Source organism: Camelus bactrianus, chromosome 19 (assembly GCF_048773025.1).
Source record: "Camelus bactrianus isolate YW-2024 breed Bactrian camel chromosome 19, ASM4877302v1, whole genome shotgun sequence".
Taxonomy (NCBI): domain Eukaryota; kingdom Metazoa; phylum Chordata; class Mammalia; order Artiodactyla; family Camelidae; genus Camelus; species Camelus bactrianus.
Window position 1 is genome coordinate 33,089,961 of NC_133557.1, and position 23,312 is coordinate 33,113,272.

The window sequence follows — 23,312 nt, forward strand, 5'->3', positions numbered from 1 at the left end:
GTGGGGCCCCTCGGTTTGTGCTCTGGTCCTCCAGAACACTGCTCTGGTGGGCTGTGGGGGGCACATCCAGCTCCGACCAGCTCAGGTAGTGTCTGGAAGGCTCCTACTTTGCCCTTTCTAACTAGGCCGTGTCCTGGGGGAGACACAGACTACGTAGGTCTCACCAAACTCTGACGTGCCCGTCTGCAGGTCCATTACTGACCTTTTTGGCCTGTTATTACTGTGCTGTTTGCCAAATGGTGATTTTCTGAGTATCGTGCTTCTGCATCTGTTAGAGCTGGTGAGCTGGACCTCTGCCCTCTGGAAGAGCTCTCCTTTCTCCCTGCTCATGTGGACGGGGGTGCCCGCAGGGTGCTGTGTGACCGGGGCCTCCTGTGCACTGAATGTACTCAGATGCCAACCGTCGTGGTTTAAAGGCTTTTGTTACGTGGGATTTAAGACAGAGAAGTACCAGCAGTGACCCGGCAGGCTCCCACAGTCTGTGCCCTGGGAGAAGGTCCCCAAACACGCAGAAGAGCCCAGCTCCCTCTGGTTGTTGAGCCCTTTTAATTCTGAGTGTGGCCGGGAACGCTGCTTCTTAACTCCTCGCTCTAGATGACACTCGGGCCTCGGTGGGCGTCACTCTGCGGACGACAGGTTGTGGGGGCAGAAAGCCCCGAGCCCTTCCAGACTTCCTCTCGCTGTTTGTCATCTCTTTGGTTAAACCAGACTAGCACAGATACCCTGAGTGCTTGTGGCTCTGCAGTGAGAGCTGAGGCCCCTTCTGTGCTGGGAGGTGTCAGGCAGTTCCTAGTGCCCCTCCCCCGGTCGCTGTCACTTGGTCTTGTGGGGCCACCAAGCCTTCGTTTCTGGCCCCCAAGGCGTCAGGCAGGAGTCAGGGAGGGCACGTGGCAGCTGGGACTGCGTCTCAGCTGGCGTCCAGCTCAGGCCTTGCCCCCAGGGCCCTCCTGGTTTCTCTGGCAACTGAGTCAGATCGAGGCCCTGTGACCAGGGAGAGGGGCCCAGCTCTCTTTCCCTCTCTGTGCCCACCTCCACGCTGGAGGTGCTTGAACAGCACACTGATCCTCGGAGGGTAGCTGCCATCTGGGAAGTGGCCCTGGGGGGCTGCCCCACTCGCTTCGTTCCGGGCCGTTTTGATGCCCACACCTGCAGAGCTTTGTTCTGACACTGTGTTCCTAGTGGCCTTTCCCTCACCTCAAGACCCAGAACCCTCCTCGGCTCGAGAGCCCTTTCAGCGTCTGCTAGGGGTGGTGGGGGCAGCCAGCAGGCACCCAGCACTGACGTCTGTGCTGGCCATCGCCGTGGTCCCGAGTAGGGTTCGTGAGAACAGCTGTCGGCCTGCCCTGGCGGTGTCAGGGGTGGTGAGCACCCAGGGGTGATCTCACAAGGAGAGACAGGCTTTTCTGTCGTTCCCTTGATTCAGACCAGGGAGGAAAGTCGTAAGGAGAAGACGCCTAGAGGAAGCAAGGGTGTTTATGGCAGTTCTGTTGGAGTGGAGGGTTTTTTCTTTCATCTTTGCGTTTTACACGTTTCCAATGATTGTTACTTTTAAAATGGAAAACACACTGCACCTAATTGTACAGAGGAGCAGTGTGTGTGGCGTTCGTCCCGCCCATGGCTGGCGCACCTCTGTCCCAGCCCTGCTGCTGGTGGGGCCTGTGTGCGTCTGTTTTGGTGCTGCTCTGCTCCTCCACGGGGCCCCTGCTCCTGGACTGTGCATCTCAGGAGACTGTCCTGTGCACGGTTTCTGTCTGGGCCACCCCTCCTCACACCGTCTCTCTGCTTTAGTGTGTGGCCCACAATGCACTGGAGTGTGCCCGTGCCATCTACGCCTACGCCCTGCAAGTGTTCCCCAGCAAGAAGAGCGTGTGGCTGCGAGCCGCCTACTTCGAGAAGAACCACGGCACCAGGTGCGTGGGGCCGCCGCCCTGGGTGCTGGGCGCCAAGTTCAGGCCCACGGGGGGGATGAGGGCCTAATTCAAGGTCCAGCCCTCTGCAGTGAGGGCAGACCCTCCTGTGGCACTTGGGACTCTGCCGCCGGGGCTGTCTTTGTGGGACCTTCTGCGACAGTATTGCCCCACTTGCAGAGTTGAGAGACCAAGGCACCGAGGGGTCCTGTCTGCCCAAATGCCTGCAGCGGGGCTGGGGGTGCCTGGTGGTCCGCGGGGTCCCTGGGGCGAGGCTGGAGCCTGAAGTCCCACGTGTGTGCCGGCCTGGCCGGGGCAGTGTGGGTGGTGCAGGCGTGTTTTTCATTTAAGCTGTGCTGCATTTGGGTTTGGACTGTTTTTGTGCTCTGAGGAGGTCCTTGACAATTTTCTTTAATTGTACTCCTTAATTGAAAAAACCTTTTTGGTCTGCCTCGTTAGCTGTAACTGCTGATTAAATTTGATGTTGCAACGTCTGGAGTCCGGTGGGCAGCCTCTGCCCAGCCCATCTGCTGCCGTTCCCTGAGCTCGGGCCCTGCTGGTCCCCGGTGCTTTGGCTGGGCGCACTGAGCCCCTGTTCTTTCCTTTCTTTTCCTTTTGTCAGTTGTGGCCTTTTCAGGGTGTGTTTGAAGGCTGCTCCCTCCCCACTCCCACCGGCTGCCATGGTGTCTGCAGTTTGCTCCTTCGGGGACGTTCTCAGATGACCATGCTGCCTCACCCTGTACACGTTCACCTGGACAGTCGAGTCAGGAGCAGGGGCCTCTCCTCAGGTGTGGCCTTGGGGGTCCCCCTGCCCCGCTTTGGGGGCCCTTGTGCCTGCCACTCACGGAGTGATGCAGCGAGTCCGAGCACCCAGGACCTGGGGGTCTCGGTTCCAGCGTCGGGCTGCACTCGGGGCAGTGGCTCCGTGCGCTCGCTCTGTCTTGCTGCAGAGCCCTGAGGAGGTCGGCTGTGCGGGGGTCATTGCAGAGGGGTGCTGGGCAGCTCAAGAGTTGGGGACTTCTCATGAAACCCAGGCTGGAGGTCTTGCTAATCATGACCTAAAAGAACTTTCTTCCAATGAGACAGTTTCTCTGGATGCCAAAGAATAGAGTCAGGGCATAATCTTTATTGGCGGATCTTGGTTGGAGATGAAAAGGCCCCGTCACCCAGACTCGGAGTTATCTTGCCTCCGGGACATGCAGCTGTGAAAGGCTCTCTTGAGAAGTTCCTCTGTCGGGCTCTGCTGTTTGAACAATGCATTGCTTTGTAGCACCCTCTTCAGTAGTTGATTTTAGAACCTTTATGGAGAGGAAAGATTTCCCCACACTGTCCCCATTGTGAAAATCTGGTAAATCATTTATGGTGTCGAACTTTGAAGCAGTAACTGTCTCTTTGGCGCCCAAGGTGCGGCTATGAGTGGCCTGTGTGCCCTGGTGGTGACCGAGCCCTCTCTCTTGCAGGGAGTCCCTGGAAGCCCTCCTGCAGAGGGCCGTCGCCCACTGCCCCAAAGCAGAGGTGCTGTGGCTCATGGGTGCCAAGTCCAAGTGGCTGGCAGGGGACGTGCCCGCGGCAAGGAGCATCCTGGCTCTGGCCTTCCAGGTGGGTGAGGGGCCGGCCACGCTACGAGGGGGCGTGGGCACGCGGACCCCGCCCTCAGTGCTGCCTGAGGCCCGAGGGCTCCGGTGTCACGTGCTCTCCTCAAGCCCTCCTGCCACTTGTAGGGAGCTGACCTGAGAGGGAGGATGGGTGTGGTCAGGACGCGTGGGGCTCTGGCTGCTCTGCAGGCAGCTGGTGCTCTGAGGGGGCCTGAGAGTAGGAAAAATGCCTCTTGTTTGCCGCTGCTCAGTGTGAGCACAGGCTGTGTGTTCCAGAGCTCGGAGCACAGGGCAGCAGGCGGGCCAGGCACCAGGGGGAGCATTGCAGCCCCCGTGATGGCACAACGACAGCCGTTCTCCTGCGTGAACTTCGAGGTGTCCAGGCCCGCGGGAGGAGGGCACCGGCACGTGCATGGGGTCACCCATGGGCCACCTGGTGCTGCCCAGGCCCCTCAGGTGGGCGGAGTTACATTCAAACAGTTGCACCAGGCTGGCTGTGGTGCCTTGAGCTGTGTGTTTTTCTAAGGACCTGACTTTTATTGTCACATCTAATATCCTGACGCTTTATGACAACACTTTATGTGTCAGTGGTTTGCAGCATCCTTTTTTATATATTGTAGAGTGTTATGTGAGTGTTACCCAGGCCAGCATGGTAACATGTCCTTCCCTGAGTGAACACCATGGAAGGGACAGGCCTGGGTCTGGCCTTCTGCTCTGTCTGTCGAGGGCGCCCCATATTGAGGGCACTGCCCTCTCAGGCAGTCACGGTGCTCTCCCCCCACCGCTGGGGCAGCGCTGCCCGTCTCCACTCGGAGGTGGCTCTTGTCCCCTTACCTGTCACCGTGGGCTGGGCTGGGTCTGTGACGTGGTCAGGCTGACTGTGGCCAGCAGGTGGCCTTGCTTTCAAAGGGTGCGAGGGCACCGCCCATGTGTCTGCTGGACACTGGGTTATACATGGCCCAGACCTGACCCTGGTAGCCATCTCCACACCACCAGCGACACCCTGGGCTCATTTTGTCCTACTCATGTGGACACACTGGGACGGCCAGTTCCTCATCACCAGGCTTGGGAAGGAGCAGGCCTGGGTGTGGGAGACCCACAGGCGGAGGACGTGGGTGACCGCCTTCAACAGGCTTAGGGTGGACCTTGGAGAAGGTGGCTCTGCCTGAGTGTCGTGGGGACCTCATGTCTGGACCATTGAGGTTCTGGCTCGTCCTCAGGCAAGTCAGCGTATTGGCGCTGGACTCTGCACTGCTCTCAGCCCAGGACACACTGGGGTTGGCTGCTTCTGCCCCGGGTTGGCTGCTTCTGGCTAAGACTAGTCTGGCCCTGGCCACGCCTGCCCTGAGTGGCCACGCCTGCCCTGAGCCGTCTTGACGCTGCTGTGCTCGTCCTCCAGGCCAACCCCAACAGTGAGGAGATCTGGCTGGCGGCCGTGAAGCTGGAGTCTGAGAACAACGAGTACGAGCGGGCCCGCAGGCTGCTGGCCAAGGCGCGGAGCAGCGCACCCACCGCCCGGGTGAGCAGGGCTGCGCGCCCACGCGGCCCTGGCCCGCCCCACGGTGTCAGGAGGGCAGTTTGAGGCCACAGCACTCGAAGCTCCTGTGCACACTAGGCTGTAAGATGTATCCACAGGGTGGGGCACAGCTCAGTGACAGACCACGTGCTTGGTGTGCGCGAGGTCCTGGGTTCCATCCCCAGTGCCTCCGCTAAGGGAAAAAAATAAAATAAAGTGTATTCGCGTATGTAGCCCCAGCTTGTTCCAAAAGGTGGGAGGCGGCCTCCAAGAGTCCATAGCGTGCAGCAGGGGAGCCGCTGCAGAGGTGAGCTGTAGTGCGAGGCTGGGCCAGGGCTGGGCGGACCTCGTCCCGTCCTGACACGCCTGCCCCCAGGTGTTCATGAAGTCTGTGAAGCTGGAGTGGGTGCTGGGGAACATCGCGGCAGCCCAGGAGCTGTGTGAGGAGGCCCTGAGGCACTACGAGGACTTCCCCAAGCTCTGGATGATGAAGGGGCAGATCGAGGAGCAGCAGGAGCTGGTGGAGAAGGCTCGCGAAGCCTACAGCCAGGGGGTGAGCCTCAGCCCCGGAGGTCAGCGCCCTGGGGTGGGTTCTTGCCCCTGACGTCTTACAGGAATCAGAGGTCGGTGCTCAGCGACCTGCTTAGGCCTAAGCCAGAGGAGCGGTGGATGCGGGGCAGACCCGTCCCATGACTCAGTCCTGTGCTTTTCCCTTCCACAAAGCAGTGTGCTCGTGAACTTATGCCCCATACATGTGTGTGCACAGCACAGCCACGCATGTAAACACGGCTGGGCCTCTGGGGGCACGAGCAGCCCTGGCTCAGCCTGAGGAGCTGGCCACAGCTCTCAGGCTCCCAGACACCAGCTGACCCTCTCACTTGTGTGTCTTGGCCGCAGTTGAAGAAGTGCCCCCACTCCACACCACTGTGGCTGCTGCTGTCCCGGCTGGAGGAGAAGATTGGGCAGCTGACCCGAGCTCGGGCCATTTTGGAGAAGTCTCGTCTGAAGAACCCCAAGAACCCCGGCCTGTGGTGAGTCCCCTCACGCTCTGAGCTGACCTTACCCCCTTTCTCAGGCTGCGTCTGGGGTGCAGCGTTTGCACCTCAGGCTCTGTGGGAGAGTGGCAGGTGCTCGCCATGAGGAATCCTGGCCCCTGCCTTGGGCCTGAGGAGAGCTGGAGGCAGTGTAATTTGTGCTCTGATGGAGGGTGCCCATTGGAGCCAGGAGTTAATGGTGGGGCATTGCGAATGGACGAAGCCGAGAGAGTGGACTCCACAGAAAAGGTGTTATCTGGGAGAGGCCTTGAGGGATGAATAGGAGTTTGCTTGGTGAAGATGGCATTCTGTCCATAGGAAACTGCCCACAAGGTGCAGCTTTGGGCTCCTGGGTGTCAGCACCCGGCGTGCCCATCCGTCTTCACCCTGCCCATCTTCACTTGACCTGAATGACACCAGGGTCCCAGGTCTCTGCTCCCGTGGCAGCTGCCGGTGGGCTGATGGTGGAGGACACCAGCGTCTCACTTCCCTGATAGATGAGCTCTGCCTGGCAGGGCAGGAGCCTTCAGAACTGCAGCTGGACTTGTCGAGCTGCCAGTGGATGGTGCTTGACCTCCCTTGTGCAGGTTGGAGTCCGTCCGGCTGGAGTACCGCGCGGGGCTGAAGAACATCGCCAGCACGCTCATGGCCAAGGCACTGCAGGAATGCCCCAACTCTGGTAAGGGCCCCCCGGCTCCCAGACTTGCGGGCAGTGCGCTGCTTGGGCCCCAGGTTCAGACAGACTGAGATGTTTGTTTGTGTGAGTCATCTTACTCAAAAAGTTTCCATCATACTTGTTTTTTTAGACGTTTGAACTCGAGTCTCTGTGTGAGGAGTTTGACCTCATGTTCTGATGTGCTACTATTTCTTGTTGTTTTACTTTTTATTTATTTTTTTCTTTTTAAATAATTGCCTTTATTATTTTTTTTGATTTATAATCATTTTACAGTATTGTGTCAAATTCCAGTGTAGAGCACAATTTTTCAATTATACATGAACATACATATGTTTATTGTCACGTTCTTTGTGAGCTACCATAAGATCTTGTATATATTTCCCTGTGCTATACAGTATAATCTTGTTTATCTTTTCTACAATTTTGAAATCCCAGTCTGTCTTTTCCCACCCCCCACCCCCTTGGCAACCACAAGTCTGTATTCTATGTCTGTGAATCTATTTCTGTTCTGTATTTATGTTTTGTTTTTGTTTGTTTGTTTGTTTGTTTGTTTTTAGATTCCACATATGAGCGATCTCATATGGTATTTTTCTTTCTCTTTCTGGGTTACTTCACTTAGAATGACTTTCTCCAGCAGCATCCATGTTGCTGCACATGGTGTTATGTTGTCGGTTTTTATGGCTGAGTAGTATTCCATTGTATAAATATACCACATCTTCTTTATCCAGTCATCTGTTGATGGACATTTAGGCTGTTTCCATGTCTTGCCTATTGTAAATAGTGCTGCTGTGAACATTGGGGTGCAGGTGTCATCCTGAAGTAGGGTTCCTTCTGGATACAAGCCCAGGAGCGGGATTCCTGGGTCATATGGTAAGTCTATTCCTAGTCTATTGAGGAATCTCCACACTGTTTTCCACAGTGGCTGCACCAAACTGCATTCCCACCAGCAGTGTGGGAGGGTTCCCTTTTCTCGACAGCCTCTCCAGCATTTGTCATTTGTGGACCTTTGAGTGATGGCCATTCTGGCTGGTGTGAGGTGATACCTCATTGTAGTTTTGATTTGCATTTCTCTGATAATTAGTGATATTGAGCATTTTTTCATGTGCCTATTGATCATTTGTATGTCTTCCTTGGAGAATTGCTTGTTTAGGTCTTCTGCCCGTTTTTGGATTGGGTTGTTTATTTTCTTCTTGTTGAGTCGTATGGGCTGCTTATATATTCTGGAGATCAAGCCTTTGTCGGTTTCATTTGCAAAAATTTTCTCCCGTTCCGTAGGTTGTCTTTTTGTTTTACTTATGGTTTCCTTTACTGTGCAAAAGCTTGTAAGTTTCATTAATTTGTTTATTCTTGCCTTTATTATTTTTCTGTTTTGTTTCACTTTTTCGGAGGGGGGAGATAATTAGGTTTATTTGTCTATTTTAGAGGCGGTACTGGGGATTGAACCTAGGACCTCGTGCATGCTAAGCATGTGCTCTACCTCTTGAGCTATGCCCTCCCCCCATATCTTGTTCTTTTAAAGTTTAATTTTTATTATCTTACCCCAAGTCTGTAAGGAGGAGCGAAAAAGAGGATGTGGAAATCACCTGTAAGCCCACTATTCGGAAAAAGTTACACTCTGTGTTTAGTTTTATGCTTTTTTTAAAAGTTGATAGTTTTTGTGAGAATTTTCCATCATCATTGAATCTTTATGGTTGTAAATTCTTCAGTGGCTTCACTGAACTATCTGTGTGTATGCCAGAAGTGCACCGCTTCCCCAGTGGTCAGTCTGCAGTCTGGTATCAACCCCAGATTGTCTTGCTGCCTGAATCCTTAGTAGCATTTCTGATTGTTTTGTTGCAAAAAATTCTTAGACATGAAGTCACTAAGTCAGTAGGAATGAAACCTTGAAGGCTGTTGGTACTTTCACCTCCTTAGCTCCCAGAAAGTCGTCCTGTCTGTGCCGGCGGGGCTGCTGTGGTTCCGAGCGGCACAGGTGGCCTCTCCCGTTCTCCCCAAGCCGACCTATGAGCAGATGTGCGGGAGGCACGGCTGAGGTCTGTGGACACCCGGGTTAGAATCCTCAAAGGCCGTCCTCGGTCAGCCAGTGTGTGGACGGGCACATTTCTGAAAGCAGGGGTGGGCGTCTGAGTGGGTGTCTCTGTGTCTGAATTTCAGGGGTCCTGTGGTCTGAAGCCATCTTCCTGGAGGCGAGGCCCCAGAGGAAGACCAAAAGTGTGGATGCCCTGAAGAAGTGTGAGCACGACCCCCACGTGCTCCTGGCTGTGGCCAAGTGAGTGGGGGTCTTCATAGTGTTGCTGACCCTCTCGTGGGCGTCTCCTGGTCCTGGGAACAGGGTGGGCTCCCCGGTCCTTGGCCACCACAGCTCCCTGACGGGGCGCGCCTCCCAGCAGAGGCCACGCGGACGTGGGCTACCTGGATTGCCCGCGCAGTCCCGGTCCCCTGGGAGGGCGGCCTCTTTGGGCCACTGACCTTCCTTCCCCGCATCCTGGTTCCTTCGCATGGGTCTGCTCTGTCTCTGCCACTTTCTAGTGTATTCCTGCGTGTGCCTTGGGTTGCAGGATGGACACAGGCTTGCTGATGTTGGTCCATGCATAATTTGTTACAAGCAAACCTCGTTTGGATCAAAGGGCTGTGAACAGGAAAACTGTCATCCTGTTAGGGTGAGAAACCAGACCCTCTGACACATGCTACCCCAGGAACAACCCAGGGCCTAGTCAGGGTGCCCGGAGGTGCAGAGGTGGACGAGCCCTCTCCCTCAGGGTGCGCAGCCCCACGTCGAGAGGTGAGCACGTGGCCTCCCGCTGCGAGCTCGTGTGGGCACTGGGTCTGGGAGGCGCGAGGAGACTGGCTGAGGTTGTGGCTGGTGCGTGGAGGGTCTCTGCTCCCTTCTAGAAGCAGGACGGCAGCCTGAGAGGAGCAGGGCCTTCGTGCAGGGCCGGGGTTGGGTGTGGTCGGGCTGGGAGGGTCCTCGGGATTCTCACCTGGGCGAGGGGGCGTATGGGGCCCAGGAGCTCCCATCGCTGTTGCCGCCTGGGCAGAAGCCTGGCCCCCCCACAGGATGCACCCGGGCGCCAGGGCCCCTCCTCAGGTCCTGCCCAGCACCTCCCCCGCCGGCTGCTGTGGAGGCTTCCCATAGGCACCTGGGGCCCAGCTCTGGCCGCCAGGGCTCCCCCTCTCCTGCCTGTGCCTCCGCCTCCACGGGTGACTTGTGTGTGATGCTCTGATAGGGCTGCCATAAAACCTCGTAAAAGGCTTTGTAAAGTAAACAGGACCCTCCTTGCTCTTCCCAGGCTGGGGCTCTGTGTGCTGCTATCTGGGCTTTGTGCTCTTAAATCACAGTTTATCTAACACTAAGCAATTAAGAATACCACAAGGCTTAAAAACCAATCAAGCTATCAGAGTAGCTGAGACCAGCCCTACAGCTGCCTGGAGGGTCCGCAGTGCACACACGTCCCTGGTGCTGCTGGCTGCGGAGTTGCGTGGAGGGGGCAGCCACCCCGAGTCCCGGGCTGTCAGACTGCCCGCTGTCCTGCCCCAGGCCCCCGCCGGCGCCCCCGCCGGCCTCCCTGCAGGCCTACGGGGGAGGCTCCGTGAACCCCTGACTTGGCTCTGCTCCTGGGCCTGGTTTTCCGGGGTCTGTGTCTGCTTGGGTTCCTGCTGGAGCCACCTGACGGGGTGGAACGTTCCAGAAGGTGAAGGTTGAGGAGCGGGCAGAAACTCCCCTTTTCCTGATCAGTTTTTGTTGGGTTTACTTTCACCTCCTAGTATTTTACTCAGAAGAAAGTAACAAGTTAAAGGGGTTTGAGGCTCTTGCTCAGCGTGTGGTGTTTAAGACACGCTTAGGTCAGACCTCGAAGGATGGTCTCGGGTAAGCGGCCGTGAGTGGTCTCCAGGTGTCCAGGCCTCGTTCCTCGGCAGCCCTGTCGGGAGCCCAGGCCCTCTGGGGAGAGGATGAAACTGGTGGTGTCCGAGCCCAGTTCTGAGCCGCCCGCAGCCAGTCACCAGGCTGGCTGTCCGGCCCACACGTGGCCAAGCTGTGGCCCGAGGAGGTGCTGCTCCCGTGGCTCCTGACAGCCCCTCAGCACTATCCTGTGGCTGCTTACTCTGGGTTCCCGGCCTTCTGCTCCCTGGCAGGCTGTTCTGGAGCGAGCGGAAGATCACCAAGGCCAGGGAGTGGTTCCATCGCACGGTGAAGATCGACTCAGACCTGGGGGACGCCTGGGCCTTCTTCTACAAGTTCGAGCTGCAGCACGGCACGGAGGTGAGGCCTTGCTGCCTGCGCCCCTCCTCTTCTGGGGAGCTCTGAGGGCTGCTTCCTGGCTGTCGCCTTGTGGCCTCCCAGCCTGAGACTTAGAGTTCTCGCCACTTTGAGTGGCCTGTTGGCATCTGTTAATGAGAGGGTTGTGATGGGGGTCGGGGTCATGGCAGAAGTAGGACTGGAGCTTGAGGCCTGGGGGCCGTTCTCGTGCTTCGGTGGTTCTGTCTTGGCAGGAGCCCTCATGGAGCCCGACCCTGTAGGAGGTGTGCACACGGGGTGGGGCAGCCAGCTGTCCTGGGGTCCCCACAGGATGTGGGAGCCATCTCGGGAACCTGGCCGGCTCCTTGTTAGGGGTGGCGGCACTGGTGTGGGCTGAGGGTATGCAGGGGCGGCCTGTGGGCAGCCCTGCCTCATGTGCCACGGCCCCCACCCAGGAGCAGCGGGAGGAGGTACGGAGGCGCTGCGAGCACGCCGAGCCCAGGCATGGGGAGCTGTGGTGCGCTGCGTCCAAGGACATCGCCAACTGGCAGAGGAAGATTGGGGAGATCCTGGTGCTGGTGGCGGCCCGCATCAAGAATGCCTTCTGACTGCAGGGCCTCGGGGTGCACACGGGGGGAATCTGGTGGGGAACAGGGGCTGAGGGGCCCTGAGCGGTCCATCCTGGTCTTTAATTAAAGGTTTTCTAGGTAGTTGTGGGGTGAGTGACCTGCTGGTTTTCTCTGAGTCCCATCCCCCCCCCCCCCCGTGTGTGCTTTGGCCACTCCCCAGTGTGGCCTGGGCTGTGCAGGGCTCAGGCTCACTTTCGAGGAGGCATCCTGCAGACAGCCTGCGCCCCACGGAGGACGCCCAAGGGAAGAAGGAGCCTCACTGAGGCTTTGTGGAGAAGGTGCTGGGGTCACGTTCTGGGGAGAGGCCGTGCCTTGGGGGCAGCAGGTGGCTGGCCCTCCTGGCGACTCCAGTCCGTGTCCCCTCCTCCCCCCGTGCGTGTGCTCTCCCCAGGGCGGGCAGAGGGCCCCATATCACAGGACTGCAGATGTGGGGGCTTTGCAGCCTCACTGAGAGCAGACAGGCCTGGCTCCCCGCAGTGCTACTGAGGACGTGAGTATGTGGGGAGTGAGTTTCTCCCATTTGCAGGTGAATTCATTTTTGCTAACTTATAATCAGCAGTTTTACCCTAAAGCACTTGTAACTGCTTCTCTCTAGACTGAAAGTGTATTCGTTACTTGGGAGCCTTGAGTGTGTTTTCATCATGTAAGGATGAGACTTTCTTGGGCTCTGGATCCTTGCATGTGTGTTTGGTTGGAAATAGCCAGTTCTCTTGGAAGGGCTGTGTTGGCCATGGTTGGAGACATGTGGCCAGAGGTCAGAGGTGGTCCAGAGGCTGTGGGCCACGGAGAAGAGGCGTAGATTGTCATGTGTGATAACAAGAAGGCCAGCTGGCTGTTGTTCCCACACATTCTCATAAGGAAAGGTCCCAGGGGGGCCCCTTGGTGCCTCATGGTGGGGTGAGCTCTCTCGTGGCGGCCAAGGTTGGGGTGCATACCTCTCCACGTCAGCACCTGGGGTGTGGGCATCTGTCCGGAGAGTGAGGGCCCTGCTGGGTCCACCTCCGATGTTCTGGCAGCCCCAAGGACAAGGCCAGCCCAGGACTGGACCAGACCGCCCTGTGTTGGGGTAGGAACTGCTGTTGCCCAGGCAGGCGACCTGGGCTGGGCCCCGCTCATATGGGCCGACTCTGGGGGTCCGTCCTGTCCTCACCCAGAGAGGCCAGTCCTGGGGAACCATGCTGGAGGGTCTTAGGTGTTTTCACTGAAACTTGGGAGTTTCCTTTGATCTCTGGTGGTGGGGGGAGGGATCCCGCCCCTTACACTGAAGAGTGAGCCCTGAAGAGTTTAGAAGCTTGAAAGCCAGCCTGTCCCTATCAGATGTGGAAACTGAGGCCTAGGAAGGGGCAGTGACTTGGCTGCGGCCACAAGGCAGCTGTGCCCTGAGTCGGGTGTGGCTTCTGGGGGCACTTCCTCCAACCTCCAGTCAGGTGAGGCCACCCGTGGGGCCTCTGAGAAGTTCCTGAGCATCTGGATTGTCCAGGGAACGTCTCCTTTCTCCTTTGCCTGGGGTGCTTCCCTCAGCACCTTGAGGTGGCGGTTACATCTCTCTTCTCCCTGGGAAACACCCCTTAGCTTTTCTTCGGCTGCTGCTTTCCAGTCCCAGCTCAAGGCGAGCAGGTTCCTCTGCTTCCTTGCTCTGAGGCCTGGGGTGGGGAGGTTGGGGGGTTGGCTCCCTGCAAGCCCTTTTGGGCCAGTGGCCATGCCCACCTCCCCAGTGATAGACCCCTTAGTCCCTGCAGGGGTGAGTAGCAGGAGGCACCTCTGCAGTGCTGGGCCAGCGGGGAGCCTGGGAAGTCCCACGCCTGGGACCTGCTGGGGCAGGACCCCCCCCCCCCCCGCCCCATGGCAGGGGAGGGAGCTGGGGTTGGGGGGTTAAGTCCTGCTCACCTGGTTCTGCCTGAGGCCAGGTTCCTGGAAGAGACAGCACCTGCTGACCACTGAGGAAGGCCCCTGCCTCTCCTCCCCTCCCCCAGCAGCGGGGCCCTGCACTGCCCTCTGCTCACCCAACACGCTCCCCCTCCTCCCCCCTGGGCAGAGCAGATATCCCGGGTCTGATGGCTTAATCCAAGAGCCACTGGGTGGGAAGACAGCCCAGTGGGGCTGGGCTCCAGGGTCAGGTTAATTGAAGAAGCGATTGGATATGGGGTGGGGAGACGTTGGGGGCAGGGCTGGGATCCTGGGGCCTCCCTCTGCTCCCTCCCTTCTTTGCTCAGAGGAGCCAACTTCAAAAGCCTTGTCTGCCTGCCGCCCATCTGCACGCTTGTAGCCCGCCAGGGAGCCCTGGTGGCCCGGCTTGGAGCAGGACCTGGAGTGGCAGCTACACTCCCCACCTGAGGACCCCAGGTCATGTGCGAGGCCCTGTGGTGGGAGTGAGGGAGAGCCTGACCCTGAGAGGCCCATGGTGAGCAGCTGCGGGCTACTGGGGAGGGGGCTTACTCCGGCCAAGGGGCAGGGAGCCTGTGTGGCTGGGAGAGGCGCCCCACTGGGAAATCCCCCTGGGTTGCTGTCACTGAAGCCTGGCCCTGGGGGCCCTGGGGGCCCCTGCCTGGCCTTCCCACCACTGTTGAGAAGACTCCCTCCTGGTGCCAGACAGGCCTCCCCAGGACTCCCTGGTCAACCAGGCTGCCCCACTTGGACAGCACCTCCAGCATCTCCAGCTCTTGTCCTCACTGTGACCTCTGACCCTCAGCAGGCAGAGGGGCGACTCAGGGCGGGGGTGCGTGGGTTTCAAGACCTGGCCACAGCCAATTGCATCTGCTCTTCTGGGTGCCTCAGGCAGAAGCCCCCCCGCGGACTCCCAGCTCTCGTCCTGTGAGGTCAGGCTCCCCAGCCAGGGCTGGGAAGCAGAGTCGAGTCCTTGCCTGAGTCCTGAGTCTCACTGGGTTCACATGATTAATTTTCTGGTCACTGTGGAGTCCAGCCTGGGTGCTGGGAGCCGGGGACACGTGGCTCTTTCTCTTTGATGTTTGGGCTTGTGCTGAGGGTGGGTCTCTTCCCAGAGAGCCAGTTCCCTCCATTCTGGGGGAGGGGAGGTCTGCAAGTGGAATGTTTGGTGAGGCGTAACATGGCCCCTTCCGCCCTTAGCCTCGGGCTTTCCCCAGGCCTTCCCCTTCTGAAGGGGTGTGGCCTTGAGCTCTGAGCCCTCACCCCTGTCCTGGTTGGGTTGGGGGTGCTGCCCAGCGGTAGAAGGGAGCAGGTCTGTTCCGCTCTCCTGCAGCGAAGGCAGAGCAACAGCCGTGCAGCCACTGCCCAGGGCACCCAAGGCCCCGCAGTGTGCTGGGGATTAGGGTGCTCAGGGCCCAGCTCCGGTGGGGGTGGGTCAGGGCATGGCCGGGGCGAGGCTGTGCTGAGGGTACTTCCTGCTATGGCTACCCCAGACCTAGCCAGCCCTGCCCTCCACAGGCCTGTGGGCACTAGAGCCCTCACACCTGTGCAGACCAGAGGTCCAGGTGCTCCTGCCCTGGGAAGCCTGTCTCTTTCCTGACCCCCAGCATTCACCCTGCGATCTCTGCATGAGTTGAGCTGTCCAGCGTGCAGACATTGTCCATCCTTCCCTAAACCTGCCAGACCCAGACCCACACCCAGAGCATTTGCTGCATGGCATGGTGATATCTCCATACCAGCTCACAGATTGTTCTGGGGTGGTCGGGGTGGGGTGGCCAAAGCACATTGCCTGGGGTGTTGCAGGAGGGAAGCCCCCTTCCACAGGCCTGGGTGCCCCACCCTGACCCGGTGTCCCTTGCAGGGGCCCCCCAAGCCTGCACTCTGGGCACTCCTGCTGGTGCTGCTGGGGACCACACAGGGCCGGGCCGGGCTCCGCACCTGCAGTGTCCCCGACGTGCTCCGCCACTACCGGGCAGTCATCTTCCAAGACCTGCAGGCCGCAGCGAGGTGGGTGGGGCCAGGGGCCGAAGGGACGGGGCTGGGCTCCAGACACCTCCATTTCGTTCAGAGAAACCTGACTGGAGCTGCGGCCTCCCGACGGCGGGGCCGGGTGGGAGCCTCCTGTGGGGCCCAGAAGGTATGGAGACACCCCCACCCAAGCCCTCCGTCCCCCTGAGGCCCCTTCACAGGGCTCGTCCTCCAGTTGCTTATTTCCTCCCCTCCCAGGAGCACAGCATCCTACTGTCCATCCTGTCCCTGGGTCGGACCCTACGTGGGGCGGTGGCCCGGGGCCGCCGTCGGGCACTGGAGAAAGTGGCATGGACTGTGGCCACGCGCACCGAGGCGGTGATGCAGCGCTACTGCTGGACGCTGCGCCAGGTGCGCGTCCCCGAGACCCCCATCCCATTCGCTCCCGCAGCCCCATGGCCTCACAGCCTGGGGGCGCGAGTCGGGCCCACACCGTGCTGCGACTCCCCCAAGGGCTGGACTTGAGGGCGGGTGGGCCTGGGGACCCTGCCCACTCCCTGACCGAAGCGTCTCCGACAACAGAGCTGGCGGCCTCAGACGCGCCCTTCCCGGCGTCGAGGCGGCCGGAGGTGGCTCCTGCTACACGCCCTGGACACCATCGCCACCTGCTGGGAGAAGCTCTTCGCACTGCGTGCAGCGGCCACGCAGCAGGGTGAAGAACGAGCGAGGCTGAGAACGAGCCTGACGGGGGCACAACCAACGCATCGAAGCCTGTGCTCCCCACAGAGCCCATGACCAGGAGACCCGATCCCACCTGGCCATGCTGGTCCCAGAAGGGCCCGCCCCCCTCGCCCCAAGGAGGCTCCGATAAATTGAGCTGGTGCTGCGGTCTGGTCTTCCCTTTCTTCACCTGCTCCTGTGGGGCCAGGCGGGGCTGGGCCGCCCCAGATCTGCACCTTGGTGGGGAGCGGGCCCTGGAGCCACCGACACACGTGGCGGGGGCCTGAGGAGACACTTTTCCTCCACACCTGGGCAGGGGCGGGAGCGGGGACAGTGCTCCCAGGCTCAGGCAGCAGGGGGCAGCTCGGGACCCTGGACGCGACTCCTGCTCAGTCCACGCCTCAGGCTTGGTGGAGGGGGGGGTCCCGCCACCCGGGGACTCCTGCCGCCCTAAAATGTGGCATATCCGGCCTGCTCCACTCTGGAATGGGGGAAGGGGTGGAAATGGAGGGGAGGGGAAGGCTGAGCTTTGTGCATTCAGAGCAAAACAACCGGATAAAGGAAATGGGCCTGAAGGGAAGCTGGGCCAGGCCGTTTCCTGCAGCCCCGGGAAGGGTGGCGGCAGCCCCCTCTGTGGGACTGGACAGGCTGGCCAGGGACACACTGGCTTGTGTCCTGGGACCCAATGTTTGCTTGGCGGGGTTGGGGGTCGCTAATCCCTGGACTCCCCCACGTGCAGCTGCATAGGCCTGGAGGGATGGCCCCCCTGTAATGAAAGCCTCTGGAGGAGGGGAGACAGTTGAGCAAGCAGAGCACCTGGCCAAAGGTGGAGGGCCTGGTGGACACAACACCTGTCATCACTCTTCTCCTTGACAGGTGGGCGTACCCCGGAGGCACTCAAGCAGGCCTTCCCTCTGGGCTACCCCGCAGAACGAAGGCAGGCAGGAGGTGCAGAAAGGTCTTCCTGATGGAGCTGGCACAACTGCCCCGACCCAGCCCTGCTCTGTGTGTCAACATACGCAGTCTGTGCAGCAGGCATGACTGTTCTACAGACCAGGGAGCTGAGGCTCTGGGAGGTCACAGGACAGCCAGAAAGCTAAGAGCTGGGATGAGAGCCAGGCCCCAGCAGCGCTACACCGCACATGTGCCCTGGGCACAAAATGGGGTCCTCAGTGTGATTCAGTGACCTTATAGGCTCCCAGGCCACGAGGTACAGCTCACCTAGGGGGCCATGCTCTCTGAGTGTGAGGATGACGCCTGTGGTACGTACGTACGTACACACACACACACACACACACACACACACCCCCGCATGGAGCATTCTCACAGCACTTGTGCTCCGCACACTCCCTGGTGTGGTCAGTGGGCTGTGGGGAAGGGCGCGCTGTGGGGGCTCCAGCTGGGGCTCGAGCACGTGAGGGGGGAGCTTGGCAGTGCCCGCCCAGCAGGGTCTAAGCCGAGGAGGGACGTCAGAGGCAGGGTTGAGTCAGATCCCTGTCCCTGCACTGTGCGTGGAGGTGGCGTGTGCAGGGGGCCTGTGTGGTGAGGTGGGGCTGAAGGAGGTGGGCCTGGACACGAAGGGGTGAGGGGAGGTCCAGCCAGCCCTAAGGTCCTGGCCTCAGACTCCACTTGGGAAACCCTGATGAGTGTGGTGAGGGGAGCAGGCCCATGCCTGATGGGCTACTCCCCTCGCTGGGCTCCCGCCAGGCAAGCCTTGGGGTGCAGTCAGGTGTCCAGCTAGGAGGTAAAAGGCCCACTCTGGTTGGGGCACAAGGCATGGCACAGCTGAGCTGGGCCTGGGGAAGGTCAGTAAGAGTCCACAGGCCTGGGTGCAGGGACTGGCTCCTGGCACTTGGGCCTGCCCTAGCCCGAGGGCCTGGGGGGAAGAGCATGCCTCTCCTAACAGCATCTGGATGTGGCTTCCAGGGCCGCCCCTCCATCCACCCATGCCTGAAGCAGGTGCAAACCAGCCACAGTTTTGGGGCAGCTGTGGGGAGGGGTGGGGCCTCAGAGTTATGGGTGGACAATCCCCATCTGAGTCCTGGGCTGCAGACACATGAGTGGACAAGATACTCCTGCACCCTGGCCCCACTGTTCCTTCCTGGGGGCTCCTGCCAGAGCTGCCCTAGAATGTGGATGTGAGTGAGTGTGTATGTGGCGTGTACGTGCAGGTGTGTGCAGGTGTGTGTGCTTGTGTGCGTGCACACACGGGTCCAGGCTCCCTGACCTGGCGCAGCCTCCTGCCTCCCGCCTCCCCTTGCCTGGCCGAGCTTCCCTCTCAGGCAGCCCCTCCTGATTTGTAACCCTGGTCTGCCCTGGGTGTGGGGGCTGGAGGCCTGTGGCCTGAGCTCTCAGAACCCAGTGTCCCCCACCCCCATCTCACTTCTAAGTTGTTCTCAGCACAACACCCCCCCCCCCCCAACAGACACAGTGTCCACCTTCTGCACCTTTTCTTGAGGCCTCAGTGCTGGGCAGAGGCTCTGCACATCTTGCCCAGTCCTGCTTCTGCCAATCCCCAGATGAGGGGCCAGCCTCTGTCCCCACATCTCAGAAACCATCTGCATCAGTCTCCTAGGGCTGCTGTATAACAAGCTGTGTGGCTTAACAATAGAAGTTTCTTCTCTCGAAGTTCTGCAGGCCAGACGTCCAGAATCAGGATCACTGACCTGAAATCTGGTGTTGCCGGGCTGTGCTCCCTCCAGGGGCTCCAGGGGAGCATCTGCTCTTGCTTCTTGCAGCTTCTGGTGGCTCCAAGTACTCCCTGGCTCGCAGCTACATTGCTCCGATGTCTGCCTCTTTCTTCTCTCTCTTACGAGCATCTTTGCCACTGGATTTAGGGCCACCTGGATGATCTCCTCACTTCAAGATCCTTAATCACATCTGTCAGGACCCTTTTTCCAAATAAGATCCTGCTTACAAGTTCTGGGAGGTGGATGTATCTCTGGGGCCGCCATTCAACCCACTTCAGCATCTTTCTTCATGCAGTTGGGAGCAGGGTGGGCTTCTGGCTTCTGGGACAAAGGTCACTTGTCCAGGCTGGGGACAGACCCGGTCTGGGGCAGGCGCAGAGCCACACTGAGCTGCTGAGAGACACAGAGACATGGGATGGGGGGGAAGCTGGGGCCGCCCTGCTCAGACCCCATTAGAGGACTCAGAGGTGCCTGCTCCTCAGACTCCGACACCAGGGCACCCCGTGAGCTGCTCTGATGTTCACTGGGTGAAACTGACCAGAGCCGACACAGACTTGGAAGGAGACTAAACCGTAGGGACAGAGCCATTGGCCGTGGGGCCACGCAGGCCAGACTGTGGGGGTTGTGACCTGGTGGGCAGGCCCTGTCTTTCGAGGAATCGAGGCCTCGAGGCATCTGCCAGGCCTGGGTGCACTGCCCTCCCTGTCAAGAAAGGGGCCCGAGCCTGGTTCTTCCTCCGTAAAACGCTGTTTTTGGGGCACATGCGTGGTGGGGTTGTCCTAGCCCACACACGTGCCTTCTCAGCTGCTTCCATGGAGGTGGAGGGGTGGGGCCCAGAAGGAGGGGCTGTGCCAGGGTGGCAGATGGGGCCGCAGGGCACTGGCCAGGGAGCCAGACCCCCCATGTGCAGTGCCGCAGGGAGGGGCCAGGCAGGCTTTGAAGGGTAGTCTGGGTCCCACGACCTCCCCAGACTGGGAGCCTTTGAAAGAACATCTGGAACACGGGCGACAGGCTAACTAGTCTCTGGATTTGAAAACCAAAAAGTGAATCCCAACTTTGCCACTTGTGTGTTCCCCGTTCCTCACCCTGCTCCTCTCTCTCCCCACCCCCACCTCCCACCTCCGCCCCTTCCCAGGCTTCCAAGGGGCTGCAGGGTGGGGTCTGTGCCAGCCCAGAGTGCTGGCCCTTCGGAGGGCTGCAGACTGCCTTTGTCCTGCCCTAGGCCAGCTCCTGGGCTCCCCGGCACCTCCCCCTCCCCTCCCCCCTCCCCTCCCCCACTGGCCACCACCCTAGCCCCGCTGAGCACCAGGAGGTGGTGGGTGGTGGAGGGAAGGACCTGCCATGCCAGGCCCTGGAGGCGCACTTCCCATTTTCACGGAGCACGGCTGTGGGACAGGACGTGAGTTAGCCAGGACTTGCATCTGGTGCCGGGTGCTGTGCGGGCCCTGGAGGAAACACCTGCACCTGACCTAAAAGGGCATCTGGCCCTTGCCTGCGAGCCCGAGTGTGGGGTCCCCCAGCCCCGCAGGCATGCAAGGAGGCGCCTACCCCAGCTGTGGCTGACGCAGAAACAAAGAGGCTCCCACTCCAGGAAGCAAAGCAGAGACTCACGGGAGGGGGAATACCAGGTGTTGGAGACCATTGTCCCTGCCAGTGGCCTGCGGGACCCTGGGGGGCGTCCAGGCTCAGTCCCCATCCTGCCCCCTGCCTAGGAATAGACCCAGCTTTGTAAACACAGAAACAAACAACCAGTGTGCTCCGCCTCCCCCCCCCCCCCAGTTAAAGTTGGGAAGAAGCAGCAGGGATCCTGCACCTGCTGAGTGAAATGAGCCCTTGTCTAGGGGGAAATGAGGAGGTCAGGACCTGGAGGCCGGACTCCCTGGGGTTGGGCGCTGGTCCTTGGGTCACCTCCGGCCTGGAGGGGCCCAGCTAGGCCTCCCTCCATGGCTCAGTTGTGGCTTGGGGGTGAGGCGGCCAGGACGCCCCGCCAGGTGAGCAGGCCTGTCCTCCTCAGCCCCAGCGTCCCCTCCCCTGCCCGGCCTGCGCGGGGCGCGAGGCCAGGGGTTCGGCTGCGGCCGGAGATAAGCGCCGCACGCACCAGCCGCTGCTTCCTGCGCTTCCTCGCACCGCTGCTGCCGCGGGCCCCTTCCTGTTTTCTCGCGCGGGCGGGCTGGGGCGTGGGGATGGGGCGGGGTCGTGGGGAACAGGGCGGGGTCCTGTGATACTGGGCAGTGCCGGACTGAGCGCGGGACTGTGGGGCACACAGGGCGGGGTCGTGGGAGATAAAGCAAGGCTGGGCTTCCCTGGGAGGCTGAGCGCCGGTGCAGAAGTAGAGGGGGTGGGAGGAAGCTGAGCGGGGCCGTGCTCTGAAACACAAAGGAGGAATCTCAGTGCTCCCCCCTCCCCCCCGCCCAGTTCTGGGCAGGGAACTCGCACACACTTGGCCAAGACCCTCTGTGGACTGGACTGGAGCCTGCTCCTTGGGGCCCCTCCCCAGTCTGGAGTGAGCTGAGGATTGAGTCTTGGTGTTGGGGGCCTCGCTGGGGTTAGAGGTCAGCTGCTCTGACTTTCTTGGGTAACTGCTCCAGCATATGGATTTAAGGTACTTAACCTGTTTGCTCAGACTTAGAGATACGGATTTATGTTACTTAAATGAAAACACATCCACATAAAACCTTGCACAGGAATGTTCATAGGAACACTAATCACAGCAGCCAAAACGTGGAGACAACCTAACTGTCCTTCAGTTGACGAGTAGGTAAATGCAGTAAGGTTTCTCCACACAATGGAATATAATTCAGCCCTTAAAAGGGACAAAGTAGTGATTTATGCTACAACATGGATGAACCTTGAAGACATGATGCTCAGTAAGAGAAACCAGACTCAAAAGGGCGCTTACTGTGTGATTCCATTTATGTGGAACGTCCAGAACAGGCAAATCCACAGAGACAGAAAGCAGATTAGTGTTTCCCAGGGGCTGGGAGCAAGGAGGATGAGAACGAACAGCTAATGGAGATGAGTTTCTTTTTGGGCGTGATGGAGAAGCGCTAAAAACTAGTGGGCATAGTTGTGCAACCCTGTGAATATATTAAAACCTGATGAATTGTCCACTTAGAAGTGTATGTACGGGGAGAATGCAGCTCAGTGGTAGAGTGGGTGCTTGGCATGTACGAGGTCCTGGGTTCAATCCCCAGCACCTCCATGAAAAAGAACAATAAAAAAGTAAATGAATGAATAAACCTAATTACCCCGCCCAAAACGAAGTATATGTAGGGTTTGTAGGATGTGAGCTGAGTGGCTGGACTGTCCAGTGTTTGTCCAGTTGAGTGGACAGTTGGGTCCCTCCTTACCCACCCAGCACAGTGTTACTGGGGTCAGTGTATGAGTGCAGCCTTGGTCCTGGTGTGGTGTGTGGCTGGTTGTGTGTGTGGTATTCCTGAGGGTGTCTGAAGTGATGACTGTGTCTACTAGGGAGAGAGGTAGACCCTACCTGCTTTCAGCAGCCCCTCCCTGACTTCCTCCTCAGGGTGGCTTGCTGGGGAGGGTTCAACACCTCAGCTCAGGTCACTCCAGGGCCAGGCTGGGTCCTGGGTGTGGGAGCTGGGGCTCATGCCAGGCAGGGCTGCTAGAACTTCCCGCCAGGAGCTAGGTCGCCTGGGTCTGTTCCTGGCGGGCCTGACTCAGCGGGAGCTGGGGGTGGGGACTTCCCTTCTCTGACCCTAAGGGAAGCAGGTGGGTGGAGCCAGGAGGGGGAGGGGGGGTAAGGGGACGCCTGACCCAGGGCTGGAACCAGCCAGGCCCTGGGGCCCTTGGTCCTGCCCAAGAGGGCTGTCCAGTCCAGCAGGGGCAGAGCCAGGTCCCTTGGGGAGCTCCCCAGGCAGGGTGTCCTGGGAGGGACCTATTGAAAACAGCCACCCTCTGTGAGTGTGCGCACGTGTCCTGGCCTGATCCTGCTCCTGGATGCCCCTAGCCCCAAATTGGGCCCCCCTGGGGGAAGGGCTTCTGGAGAGCAAGCCACTCTGCCCCTCCCTACTGGGGCGGTGCGGCCTGTGCCAGCCTGAGGTACCTTGTGGTCCCCATCCCCCAACCTGAGGGTGGGGTGAGGTGCTCAGAATGATGTTAGAAGATTGACCCACGAGAGACAGACAGCCACGTCTGCCTGTCTGCTGCCTTTCTCTGGGTGTGTCAGTGGGTGTCTCTGGGCTGGGGGCACAGGTGGGTCCAGGCAGGGAGGCCGTTCACATGGCCTAGGCTGTAGGAGAGGCTGAGCTGGTCCTCCCTTCCCCTGGCCTTGGCCTGGGGTTGGGTGGGTAGGGTGAGGGGATGGGAGGATCCACACCTGGGGCAGAGGTTCCTAGACTCTGGCTGTGATGGTCCCATCCTGCAGAGGCTGTCCCCACGGCGGTGGGGGGTGGACCCCCAGGATCCAAGGAGTGGGTCACCCAGCCCCTCACCA

General features: G+C 59.7%; 2 protein-coding genes across 3 annotated transcripts in view; both read left to right on the forward strand.

The window, feature by feature from the left end:
* PRPF6 (pre-mRNA processing factor 6) overlaps positions 1 to 11,675 on the forward strand; it is a 37,198-nt gene extending 25,523 nt beyond the window's left edge. Inside the window, exons 13-21 of one of the 2 annotated variants that reach the window (XR_012500723.1) lie at positions 1,789 to 1,910; positions 3,368 to 3,506; positions 4,902 to 5,021; positions 5,395 to 5,571; positions 5,916 to 6,049; positions 6,640 to 6,731; positions 8,883 to 8,997; positions 9,287 to 9,388; positions 10,863 to 10,989. Coding sequence is in view for 1 of the 2 variants with exons in the window: in XM_074347692.1 (XP_074203793.1) it covers positions 1,789 to 1,910; positions 3,368 to 3,506; positions 4,902 to 5,021; positions 5,395 to 5,571; positions 5,916 to 6,049; positions 6,640 to 6,731; positions 8,883 to 8,997; positions 10,863 to 10,989; positions 11,421 to 11,573 (1,179 nt within the window). In the remaining variant the exon portion in view is untranslated. Of the gene's footprint in view, positions 1 to 1,788; positions 1,911 to 3,367; positions 3,507 to 4,901; positions 5,022 to 5,394; positions 5,572 to 5,915; positions 6,050 to 6,639; positions 6,732 to 8,882; positions 8,998 to 9,286; positions 9,389 to 10,862; positions 10,990 to 11,420 lie in introns of those variants that run through there. The other variant, XM_074347692.1, reaches the window with a different exon arrangement.
* Positions 11,676 to 11,826: 151 nt separating this feature from the next.
* On the forward strand, positions 11,827 to 16,335 carry C19H20orf204 (chromosome 19 C20orf204 homolog). Its single transcript, XM_045516203.2, has 4 exons — positions 11,827 to 13,995; positions 15,340 to 15,615; positions 15,705 to 15,857; positions 16,029 to 16,335. The coding sequence occupies exons 1-4, from the start codon at positions 13,993 to 13,995 to the stop codon at positions 16,239 to 16,241; spliced, it is 645 nt and encodes a 214-aa protein (XP_045372159.1). The 5' UTR covers positions 11,827 to 13,992; the 3' UTR covers positions 16,242 to 16,335.
* Positions 16,336 to 23,312: the final 6,977 nt, after the last annotated feature.

What these genes read in the sequence shown, in the direction of transcription:
- C19H20orf204 (XM_045516203.2), top strand. An exon ending in CCTCCTGTGGGGCCCAGAAG is followed by an intron (nt 15,616 to 15,704) that starts GTATGGAGACAC and finishes CTCCCCTCCCAG; the next exon opens with GAGCACAGCATCCTACTGTC. An exon ending in ACTGCTGGACGCTGCGCCAG is followed by an intron (nt 15,858 to 16,028) that starts GTGCGCGTCCCC and finishes CTCCGACAACAG; the next exon opens with AGCTGGCGGCCTCAGACGCG.